The sequence below is a fragment of the Periophthalmus magnuspinnatus genome, chromosome 21, assembly GCF_009829125.3.
Source record: "Periophthalmus magnuspinnatus isolate fPerMag1 chromosome 21, fPerMag1.2.pri, whole genome shotgun sequence".
Lineage (NCBI taxonomy): Eukaryota > Metazoa > Chordata > Actinopteri > Gobiiformes > Gobiidae > Periophthalmus > Periophthalmus magnuspinnatus.
In genome coordinates this window covers 29940999-29953056 of record NC_047146.1, presented here as the reverse complement: position 1 = coordinate 29953056, position 12058 = coordinate 29940999, and the positions used below count along the sequence as shown (strand labels likewise).

The 12058-nt window shown below is 39.4% G+C and overlaps 1 protein-coding gene across 3 annotated transcripts in view; it reads left to right on the top strand.

Moving 5' to 3' along the window:
- The window catches only part of sema5ba (sema domain, seven thrombospondin repeats (type 1 and type 1-like), transmembrane domain (TM) and short cytoplasmic domain, (semaphorin) 5Ba), a 344594-nt gene that overhangs the window by 253201 nt on the left and 79335 nt on the right, over positions 1–12058 (top strand). For all 3 annotated transcript variants that reach the window (XM_055230746.1, XM_055230747.1, XM_033987339.2), the window contains one exon: positions 4688–4973. In XM_055230746.1, coding sequence (XP_055086721.1) covers positions 4688–4973 — 286 coding nt within the window. The remainder of the gene's footprint in view (positions 1–4687; positions 4974–12058) is intronic.

Sequence of the window (12058 nt, the reverse complement as noted above, 5' to 3'; positions counted from 1 at the left end):
ATGAGTCTTCAGCTTGGCTTTAAACAGAGACAAAGTAGTGACTGAGCGTAACTCTAGGGTCAAAGAGTTCCAAAGTCTGGGACCAGCCACAAAAAATGAACGGTCACCCCACTGTTTCCTTTTGGTTCTGGCTCTAGTTCTAATATTATTACTACAAATCCAAGAATAAAACCAGTCCAAACCATGCCTAAACAACCGTCAACAGCTTGAGAAGCAGTGATGCAAAAATTCCACTCTTTTGTGCAGTGACTCCCATGAGACCCACCGTATTTATTGTGTAGCTCTTATTCTCCACACTGTGTCGGCATTACCCAGTAGTGCCAATAGTGCGCGGGCATACAGAGAGGGAATCAAGAGTGCATTCAGCCAGACACACACAATACATATTTATACTGGGCACCCACACACCGAAAATGTGATCAACTTCAGCCCTGCTTTTAATCTGACAGGCTCCATTCTGAAACAACGTATGGAGTTTGTGTTATAAATCAAGATGTTGGCTGAAATAGGAGGGCTGGATGGAACACCCAAGATACAGAATAAGAAATAGTTTTATCAACCATTAAAGCTGCACTGTAATCTTTATGGCGGAGGATCTGCCACCTAATTGTCTCCATGGAAATAGCTCTGTCTACTTTAATTTAATCACATGTATTTTATTGCTCAAAAATACCTTGAAAAACATTTCTTACTCCCCACAGATCGGACGTGTTATTTGTTGCTTGCCGTGGAGATAAATTGCAGTAGCCGATACAGTTGATTTTTTGTCTTGCCCAAGGACACAATCACAGTACACAGTGGGTGATTTCTTCAGATCTCAGAAGGTAAACAGGGCTGCACCTAGTTAGGATGGGAGACCGCTGGGAGTAGCAGGTGCCACAGTAGAGCAGCAGTGGCAAAACTGTTGTTGTGTACTCAGGCAAGACACTTCACCCACATGGTCTAGTGTGAGTGTGGCGTTTGTGTGAGTGTTGGTGGTTGGAGGGGCCAATGGCATAGATTGGCGTCATTGCATTATCAGTGTACCCCAGGGCAGCTATGGTTTACAGTAGTACTTTACCATCACAGAGCGTGGAGTGAACAAATAATGCACAAAACTGTAAAGCGGCTTTCAGGTTCTGCACTAAGCCCTATATCAGACTAAAGTATTATTATTATTGGTACAGGGATATAACCGCCAACCATCACCTAAGCCAATACATATATGATTTCCAAATATGTAATATTTATCTAAATATGACATTTTCCCCGACGTGTGTGCCTTCTATAAATCTCGTCTTTGATCTTCCTCCATTTTGAGAAGTTGACCATAATTAGTTCCACACTTGACATATCTACCCCTCCTGTAGTGCCTTCTCAGGCCCATTGGTGCATAAAAACACACTTTGGAGTAAATGTTACCGCAATCATTTCTCAGTAAGCATTCCTATCAATTCTCCATGGACAGGCTGCCAAATGCCAGCGTCAAACTTAGAAAATCAAGTTATCCTGGAGCTATGTGTCCACTGCCCTACGGGGTCAACACTCTCTGCTCCTGCTCTAAGTTTAGCTACATTTAACACCGAGATGGAAAACGGTTTTTAAATCTTTTTTTTTTTTTTTTTTTCTGAAAGTTTGGAAAGTTTTCTCTCACTTTTCATCCATCTAAATCCAAGGAAAGTTACAGCTCCAGTTTCCGAAAATGCCAGAGGGTCGGGTTTTGCTTTTGTTTTCCTGTTTAGCCTACAGCAGTTGGTGTAATGGATGAGGGGAGCCATTTTAGTAACATTTTTAGAATCCCAAAAATAGAACAATTCTGACACTACAGTAAAAAGTTGCTTGTTTTTATTGTTCGATAATGATGATACTTTTGAAAGTGACCACGACCAAAACTCCCAAAGACAATCTACGCCGGGATTTCATTAAGGACCAAACATTGAAGCATATTTGACGCAGAGGGCGATAGACTGGTGGCTAATACAGTGAATCATTCAAATTGGTGCATTTACTAGAAGAATAATGTGCCAAAAAACTGTGTAATGCCATACTGTGGAACATTGTAGGAAAGCATTATCATTGGAGCTAAATTATCCAGAAACCTGTCAGAAATATAGTGAAATAAGTTCAAAACTGTCCATGGATTTCAGAGTGATAACATTTTTTTAATTGTTTAGTAAGGCGAGTTAAGTGTTTTACCCAAGGACACATTAACAGCATTCATCTGTGGGATGTGGATTCACACCGCCAACCTGTGGGTCAGTGAATCTGACCAATCAACCAATGATGTTTATGTCTAGAGCGGGATTCGAACTGTCAACCGTCAGATCAGCAGATAAACACTCCACCACCTGAGCTACTGACGCCCTATTGTTTCCATAAAATTAAACAATCCAAAACAAACTATTCTCTCTTTTTTAGTGTTTAAAAGTCTTCAAAATGGCCTTTAACAGGAAAGACATCATGTTACTGAAACCCATGATTAGGTCCTAGAAGCTACTAAACAAAGAAGTCCAAACTCATTATTCAAATTATTTTAACCAATGTAACTTTTTAGAGTGCACAGTATGTCTTGACAGCAAATTAAAATGTATCAGTCTTTATTACATGTTTGAAACTAGGATATTCACCTGCACAAAGTAATTAAGGATGCATTTGTTAAGAAATGTGTTTTGGAAAGTGAGAGATGTGAAGTGCCAGATAACAAGGCCTGTTCCTGGAAATGTGTGAGTAATGAAGCTATTGTCGGCCAATTTAAGTTGAATTTGGCTGAGTTAGAATCAGCTGCTGTCTGTACACAACACACAGGGACTTTGTGATAGAATGAGACAAGATATTTTGCTCTGTGTTTTGTGTGCTGGGCTGAGCAAATGTTGTTTTAGACGCAGAGAAATGAGGGAGGATATGAGGAGATTTTTATATTACACAAGAGAAGGGCTAAATCAGGTTTAAACCAGGACTAAACCATGGTTAAACTAGGTCTAAACCAGGGTTAAACCAGGGTTAAACTAGGTCTAAACCAGGGTTAAACTAGATCTAAACTAGGACTAAACCAGGGTTAAACTAGGTCTAAACCAGGACTAAACCAAGGTTAAACTAGGTCTAAACCAGGGTTAAACTAGATCTAAACTAGATCTAAACCAGGACTAAACCAGGGTTAAACTAGATCTAAACCAGGGTTAAACTAGGTCTAAACCAGGACTAAACCAAGGTTAAACTAGGTCTAAACCAGGGTTAAACTAGGTCTAAACCAGGATTAAACCAGGGTTAAACTAGGTCTAAACCAGGGTTAAACTAGATCTAAACTAGATCTAAACCAGGACTAAACCAGGGTTAAACTAGATCTAAACCAGGGTTAAACTAGGTCTAAACTAGATCTAAACCAGGACTAAACCAGGGTTAAACTAGATCTAAACCAGGGTTAAACTAGGTGTAAGCCAGGACTAATTCAGAATTAACACACTACTAAACCAGGGCCAAACCAGGTATAAACCGGGTCTAATTCTTAAAACTGCATTTTGTAACTTAAAAGGTCCACCACCTGCTAGGAGCGATGGAGATGCTAATGCTTTGCCTGGAATATTGCACAGTGTGCTTTTATATATCTTCATGGAGACAGATCAGATTTGTGCAAAGGTGACTCCATTCACAGTAAAAATGCACATTTCCATGGTATTCTGTTAGCAATAAATAAACAGCTTTAATTGAGTACATGCAAGATCTATTAGTTTATTGACATACTATGGAACATTTCAGCTACACGGTCAATTTTATATACTAATATATGCCAACTCTAGAAAACAATTTTTTGTGGAAAATAATGTAACAATGTGATACCACCCCTACTTCTTTTAGAGTGCAAGTCTTCAAGAAAATGTAAAATCTTTTACGATGTTTATACTGTTGCTTTGACCCTGTTATCTGCTGCATTAAAAGCCTTCACAACTTGGCCCGCGTCAGATCTCAATGTCACAAGCGTGGAAGTGTGATACAAAACAAGGCTCCTAAATCTGAATGATGTTTTGATGATAAATCTATAGAGCGGTGTATTTAACTGTGGGCTGGGGACGGCTTTATCTGATTTTTATTACAGCGCTGACACGGCGAGCGATTAAGGAAGTCCCACTGAGAACGATATCAGGTCAAATACAAAATGAATGTGACGCTAGAATGTTTTAAAACTCATAAACACGAGTCAGCGGAAATAATATTAAAAATATCTGTGTAAAGATAATTGGTGGGGTGGAGAGTACGTCACCTGCTTGTTTCCATAGAGACTGCTTTGCCTGGAGTGTTCCACAGTATGCATCAAGCAAGTTTATCATGTATTCAATGGTTTTATTGCTGAAAAAATGCTTTGAAGAATATGGATTTGGTCACCTCTACGCAGATCTGATCTGTAACTTGGGCTGGTGGTATCATCTGCTTGTCTCCATGGAAACAAATATAAGTTTAATGTCTTGGTTTGATGGGATAGTACCTATATTTATCATAGTTTTACATCAGTTAAGTGGAAGTTTGCGAAGAAAAACTGCAAATAAAAGATATTAAAAGAAGAGAAAGTGGTTATGCTTTCTCTTTGTAAGGAGGTTGTCGGTTAGACTTCTGATCTCCCTGACTGGATTGTGCGCTTTGTAACTTTTCTGGTCAATCAATCAAACTTTATTATTACAATATTTTTAAAACCTCTCCCCTTGTCTCTCTTTCCCAGAGCCTCACTTCATCTCGGCGTACGACATTGGCCTGTTCACGTTCTTCTTCCTGAGAGAAAACGCGGTGGAGCACGACTGTGGGAAGACGGTATATTCTCGTGTGGCGCGCGTCTGCAAGAACGACATCGGGGGGCGCTTTCTCCTGGAGGACACCTGGACCACCTTTATGAAGGCCAGGCTCAACTGCTCCCGGTCCGGAGAGATACCCTTTTACTATAATGAACTACAAAGCACCTTCTACCTCCCAGAGCAGGACCTGATCTACGGCATCTTCACCACCAATGTGTGAGTACATACAGAAGTACTTTTAGTATTTAAAGAGGGAGTATTACTCTTCTACGGGGTGTTCATTATTAACAGAATACAACATTTTCAAATCAATGTATTTAGATCACCATGTTACATTTTGGTTAGTTTAAAAATGTTATATTTACCATAAAAAAGTTTCAATTTTGTTTTTGACGCTCTAAGTCTCCCCTCCCTTTTTCTCTCCACGTCACTCCAAGTCACTCCCCCTTCAGAGTGCTATCACAAAACAATCAGCGTGCATTCCACTATTGAAACTACTGCACATTGTGTCAGGTTTGTGAAGTTGTAGTGTATAGTTTTGTATCATGCGTTTGTCTATTTATGAAAAGGAGCATGTAGACAGATACACTATACCTGAGTCTTAATGGAGGAAATAAACACTTTAGCTCTTAGACTCAGGCTGGTAAAAGTGTCAAAGAAATGAATAAGAGAGATTTTTTTTGAATTTGTTTACCTTAAGTGTATATTCTAGTTGTGAGTAGGAGATAGGTTGAAGAGGCTCGTGGTTGTGCTGCTGCAGTGGAGATGGGCTGGAGAATAATTGCAGTATGTAGATGCAACGTCAGTGTAGTGGGTTGGAAAGAGAGTGCATATATATGAATTGGTTGAAAGGGTACAGTAGCTGGACGAGTATATAATACAAACAATTCAGATCTAAACTACACGGCTAACCGTTTTATGCAGACACTGTGAAGGAAATTCTTGTATTTTGCTAACTGCGTCCATTCAAATTGCAGAGCCCTAGTTGACTTGAATCCTTTGTCAACATAACTTATGATTCTGCCTTATATTTGTCTAACTCTATTGAAAGCTTTACGGTTACATGCGCCTTACCTCACCCTTGTCAAACTCTCCACATTTCCTCTTAATTATGACCAATGTAACTCATATGAAACCCTGAGCTGCAGCTGTGGGACTATTTACTGCCATAAGATGAAGTGGATGGATCCCTAGAGGCCTGCGCGCTTCGCCCATACCATATTTATCTTCTAAATGAGCTCACTATGCAGAGGTGATGATGGCTGTACTTTTAGACTGGTGGTTTTGCCAACTCTACGTCAACTGAAAATATGAGACAAATGGATAGCTGGATTCCTTACTATATTTACAAGGTTTAAAGACTCACTATGGAACTTTTAATGCTGAAGGGTCCGCTACCTGCTTGTGTCCATGTAGAAATTATTCCTTTGCCCGGAAAGTCCACAGTATGCCATTATAATCTTATCTATCTTGCATTTATTCAGTTTTTCGTTGCTTAAAGTTACCTTAAAAAACATGCATCCCAACTGTGATCGGGCTCGCCTCTCTCTGCAGATCTGACCTGTAATTTGGCCTGGTGGCGTCACTTGTCTCCATGGTTAAAGACGAGCTTAATGGCATACTGTGGAACATTCCAGACGAAGCAAACCATTACTCCTTAGATGACAGGAAGAGTGGTATAGTAGTTGAAAAGAATTTGCCGTTACATCAGAGCGTAGACTCTTCAAATCTGGTCTAAAACACATATTGTATTGGTGTAACTGTTGTCGTTATGAGAGGGCATGAAATCAGCATAAAAAAGACCTATGGCAGAGTAGTTATTCTATCTCCTCTTCTCATTAAGAAGGTTGTGGGTTAGACTCCTGATCTTTCTGAGTAGAATTTGCATTTATTTTTCAAGCATGCATCTAAATTACGATGCTTCCATATACAGCAAAAATTGTTTGGCGATGTCCAATAACTTCACCTCTGGCATATCGTGTTGTCTTAAAGTTTTATGCAAACTTCCCTGAGTCATCTTTCTCATTGTTATTCAAATGTATTCAGGTTTGTGTCTTGGGAAAGCTTGAATTCTGTTACCTTCTGCTGTTACCTGTTCACAACAACCATATGTTCCATCTTCAGCCCACACGCTTGTTTACTTAACCCAATCTGAGGAGGAAAATGCCATCGTCAAACTCTCTGATTGTCAAACTTTTCAGTTTTAGTCTGATGCTGGTCTAATGTAGTTTATTTTGACTGTACAGATGGTATTTGTTCTTAATAAAGCTAATTAACAAGATGTTCACTTGGACTAAACTATGACTGAAAGGGCCTTTGTTACACTGTTTTCTGATCTATGTTCAAATGTTTCCTCATCACAAACAAACCTGGAGTTGTGTTTTGTTTCACACACAAACCCTGCATATTTAGAGTTCTTTTCTCAAACGGAAAACACTCTGTTCCACCTTATGATGTCATCATGTGGTAATACAGTAAGTGCCCCACTGTGTCTTTAAACTCCATACACCTTCAGTGGAATCATGTGGATAATTTTAGCTCCGTAATTGGCAATTTCTACTAAACAATGGTAAAAGGAGCTGTTAACATGAAAACTACTGCTTCATGACATCACAAAGTGAAATAGAGCATTTTGAGCTTTGGAGATGTAGATAGACTAATAATGCAGGATTATGTTTAAATATGTGAATGAAACAAAACACAACACAGAAAAAAACAATAATAATATTGTGTAATATATAACCTTTAACCTGGATTTAACTTAAACCAAACTGGACCATGGACTAAATAGGTTTCAGAACTAGACAAGGCAAGTTTATTTGTATAGCACAATTCTTACACAAAGTAATTCAAAGTGCTTTACAGAATAAGAAATACATTAAAATCACACAAATCAAAACATAAATAATCACAAGCAATCATCATAAAATTAACATTAAAGCAGAAAAGTGCAGAATAAAAACCTTTCAGTCATATGCACAGTTAAACAGAACCATTTGAGACTGGATTTAAACATTGTCAAAGTTGAGGCCTGTCTCACATCTTAAGGAAGACTGTTCCAGGTTTTAGCTGCATAAAACTGAAACTCTGATTCCCCATGTTCAGTCCTGGTTTAGTCCTGACTCTGGACACCAGCAGGAGGCTAGTCCCTGAAGTCCTGAGTATGAGGTGGTTTATATGGCTCTAACATGTGGGAGATGTACTTTGGTGCTGGTCCATGGAGAGACTTGTTCACAAGCAGAGCTGCTTTAAAGTCTTTTCTCTGAGCCACAGGAGCCAGTGCAGAGACCTGAGCACAGGACACATGTGTGAAGTACTTCCTGGTTCCAGTCAGGACCCGAACAGCAGTGTTCTGGATGTACTGCAGCTGTCTTAACACTTGTTTGGAGGGGCCAGTGAGCAGGCTGTTACGGTAGTTTAACCTACTGGAGACTTGGAGGTCTCTCCAAGTCTGGTTTTGACAGTATACCTTTGATTTTTAGATGCTGCAGATGTTATTGATTTGATGTGGCTGTTAAAGTTCAAGTCTAAGTCCATTAATACCCCTAGATTTCTAAATAGCGCCCTAAGTGGGACACGGTGGACACTCAGGCATGGCCCATGACTCGACAAGTCAGGACTGAACTTCCCAGTATTACATGGCATTATCTTCCACAACATGGTATTATCCTTAACCATCTCACATATGTTCAATTACAGGTATAGGATCATTTTAAGTCCATACTATTGAACCCCTACGTGGAGACAAGCTTGTAGTACTAGCACTAAGGGCATCTGACATCTGCTTGTTTCCATGGAGATGTTTTAGCTTTGCCTGGAATGTGAAACTTATCAGTATTGCATTTATTCAATTATGGGTGTTTTTACTGATCTAAAATACCTTCAAAAACATACATTCTTTTTTTGCAATTACTGTATGGAAGGAATTCAAACCTGGACGTGATTACATTCATTATTTTACTTATTATTATTATTATTATTATTATTATTATTATTATTATTATTATTATTATTATTATTAATAATAATAATAATAATAATAATAATAATAATAATAATAATAATAATAATAATAATAATAATAATTTATTTCTCCTGTGTATATGCCCATATACACAGAAGAAAAATGTGATTACCAAAAAAAAAACCAAAAACATACATTCTTACTGTGCTCAGAATTGCCCGTCCACAGATCTGTTCTGTAAGTTGTCCATGAGTGTCATTTTACTGCTATAATGTGGAACATTCCAGGCAATGCAAGGCAAATTCCCTACAGAGAGCTCCCCCAGAACTAAAACTGTCTTTCATTTCATATTTCATGATTTTCTACTCTGAATTATCAAACTGGATGAAGTAAGAACTAAACTAGCTTCCCTAAGTCTAGCCCCCAGCTCTCTTTTGTCTTCCTCCTCTCCCTCTCTCCTCATTCCTCCTTTTCCCTCTGAATCCCCTCTGCTCTGTTGCTCATTGCTGAAGATGTAAATGCAATCAGTACAAACGCCTCCTCCATCTGTCTGTCCAAATTGAACAGGCTCGGAGCAGGTCTCATGGCTGCTGGGGACGGGGGCTGATGCAGGAGGATAGCTGGAGCCGTGTTAGCAGAGCGAAGCGAAACAGGTCCTACAGGGGCTGAAATGGGCTCAGATTGGAGGGACCTGTCTTTGAGGTAGTTGTGAGAATAAAGGTACAAATGAATGGGCTCAAATAACACAAAATAGAGTTTGTGATAAAGTAGACTATATTAACTTCACCCATTGTGCTCCGTTTACGTTTAAAATAGTTTAGATACTTGGGAATCTGTTTGGAGTTTGTAACTTAAAGCTTCTATATTTCACAACATTGTCTCTTGTTAGCATTAAGCCTTCTTATAATGTTGTTACCTCATCAAAAACATACCTTGAGTTGTGTTTTTGTTTCATTCACACATATTTGAGTAATACTGCAGTATTAGTCTGTCTATCTCCAAAACTTAAAATGCTCCTTTCCACCTTGTGATGTCATGTAGTGGTAGTTTTCAATTTAACCTTTAACCAATGGACCTTTTATCTTTAGTTCAGTAGAAATTGGAAATTCCAGAGAAGAAGTTATCCAAATCAGTCTAATAAAAGTGTATGGAGCTTAAAAAGACAGTAGAGCGCTTATTGTATTACCCCATGACATCACAAGGAGTGTTTTCAGTTCAGTTTAAACTTATCTTTATATTGCATTTATTCAATTACAGTACAGGTATTATTATTATTATTATTATTATTATTATTGTTATTATTATGGAAAAAAATACCTTGAAAACCTGCATTCTTACTGTGAGCACGGTCACTTCACAGATCTGACCTGTAACTCAGCTGAGTCACCAGCTTGTCTCCATGGAGATGGATAAATTTAATGCTGTACTGTGGAACAATGCAACAACGTGTTTATTTGCCTAGAATGTTCCACAATATAGCATTAAACATATTTATCTTGTACTTATTCAATTACAGATTTTAAAAAATACCTTGAAATTAATTCCTACTGTGAGTGGTATCATGTCTCCACAGATCTGATCGGGTCTAGTGGCATCACCTTCTTGTCTCAATGAAGATAAAAATTCTGTGGCATCGGATCTGTGGCAGCGTGATTCTATATTTATTTATTTATTTATTTATTTATTTATTTATTTATTTATTTATTTATTTATTTATTTATTTATTTATTTATTTATTTATTTATTTATTTAGTTAGTTATTTAGTTACTTAGTTATGAGTGTGGAATCGCCCCTCCACAGATCAGATTTGTAACTTTGTCTGTAAGTTCGCTTGTCTTTAGAGATAAAAGTATAACATAACACTGTGGAACATTTCAGGCCACGGAAAAGTTACAGTTCACCAAATAACATGAAGTAATTTGTTGTGAGAGCAGAGGACGCAGTCGCCTGAACAGAATCACACGTCTCCCTAATTATTCCTTGCTTTGTTGCTTACAGTGGTTTCCGGGGTAACGGTGTATTCTTGTGCTGTCAGAGTGTTTGGAAGGTTTGGACAAAGTCATTAGTTTGAACAAGGCGACCCAGAGCAGCGCGCGTCACATTCTAGAGCCTAAACAAAATAAGTACACCGAGGGTGACAGAAACACAACGCTCCCAACAGAAGATGTAAACGTGAACGGTGACATGCAGACAGAAGCAGCAGCACAGGGAGAATGGAGGGAGGAAAGACGAAGGAAGGAGGGGGGGGGGGGGGGGGGGGGTGAGAAAGGGAGAGAAAAAGGAGGAGAGAGAGGGAACACACTGGAGCGAGGGGAGAGAGGGAGAGGAAGCAGAGCGAGAGAGACCAGGGACTAGGACACAACGGAGAGATGAGAGTGAGAGGGAAGGAGCAAGAGTGGAGAAGAGAAGGGCTAGAGAAAGAGGAGAGCAGGAGAGGAAGAGGAAGAGGAGAGCGCGAGAGAGAGGCAGGCATAATGGAGAGGAGAGATAGGAGAGGAAGGTATAGAGAGAGAGAAAGGGGATGAGAGGGGAGCAGGAAAGAGAGAAACTAGAGGCCAAAACGGAGGGAGGGAGAGATGGAAAGAGATAAATTGGAATGAAAGAAATACTAGGGACAGAAATGAAAGACAAAAGAGGTAGAGGGGAGAAAGAAAAGAGAGAAGGAGAGAGGGGCTGAGAGGGAGCGAGATGCAAGCGACACAGGGAGAGAGAGGAAAGGTGAAAGAGAGGTTGAGGGAGGTAGAGAGAGAAGAGAGAGGAGGAGAAGAGAGGGGTGTAGCGAGGAGGGTGTAAGAGAGAGAGATGGAGAGAAAAGGGAGAGAGATGGAGAGAAAGAGAGAGAAGGAGAGAGAGGAGCAAGGATTTGTTTACCCGTTTTAAAAGAAGAGAGGATGTGCTGCAAATACATGTAAAAGACAGCGCTTTTGTCTATTCATATTTAAAGATAGACTTATGTGGGACATTTTAGCTGGGGATAGATTCCATTTTATTCATCTTTTTTATGTATTTTATTCTATTTTGTATTTATTTTTATCTATTTTCAAACATCCACAGTCTCAGCCTTACCCCTGAGCTTCCATGTTGTCCATGTCCCATTATAGCCTTGTTTCTCCCCTATACCCCGGATCGGCTGCTGACTCAGACCTCCCCGTAGCCTCTCCTGCCTCGGTGTTTTTTGCTGGTTTAAAAATATGGATCATTGGGACAGCTCACCTCAATTTGTGCCCCCTAGACTGCTCTGCTGACTGGGCTTTTTCCCTCCCCTGTACAGGTATACCCACGGAGCTCCACACAGGCCTCTAATGCCGTTTTAGCCTCTCGTCTTCCGTACAAAGA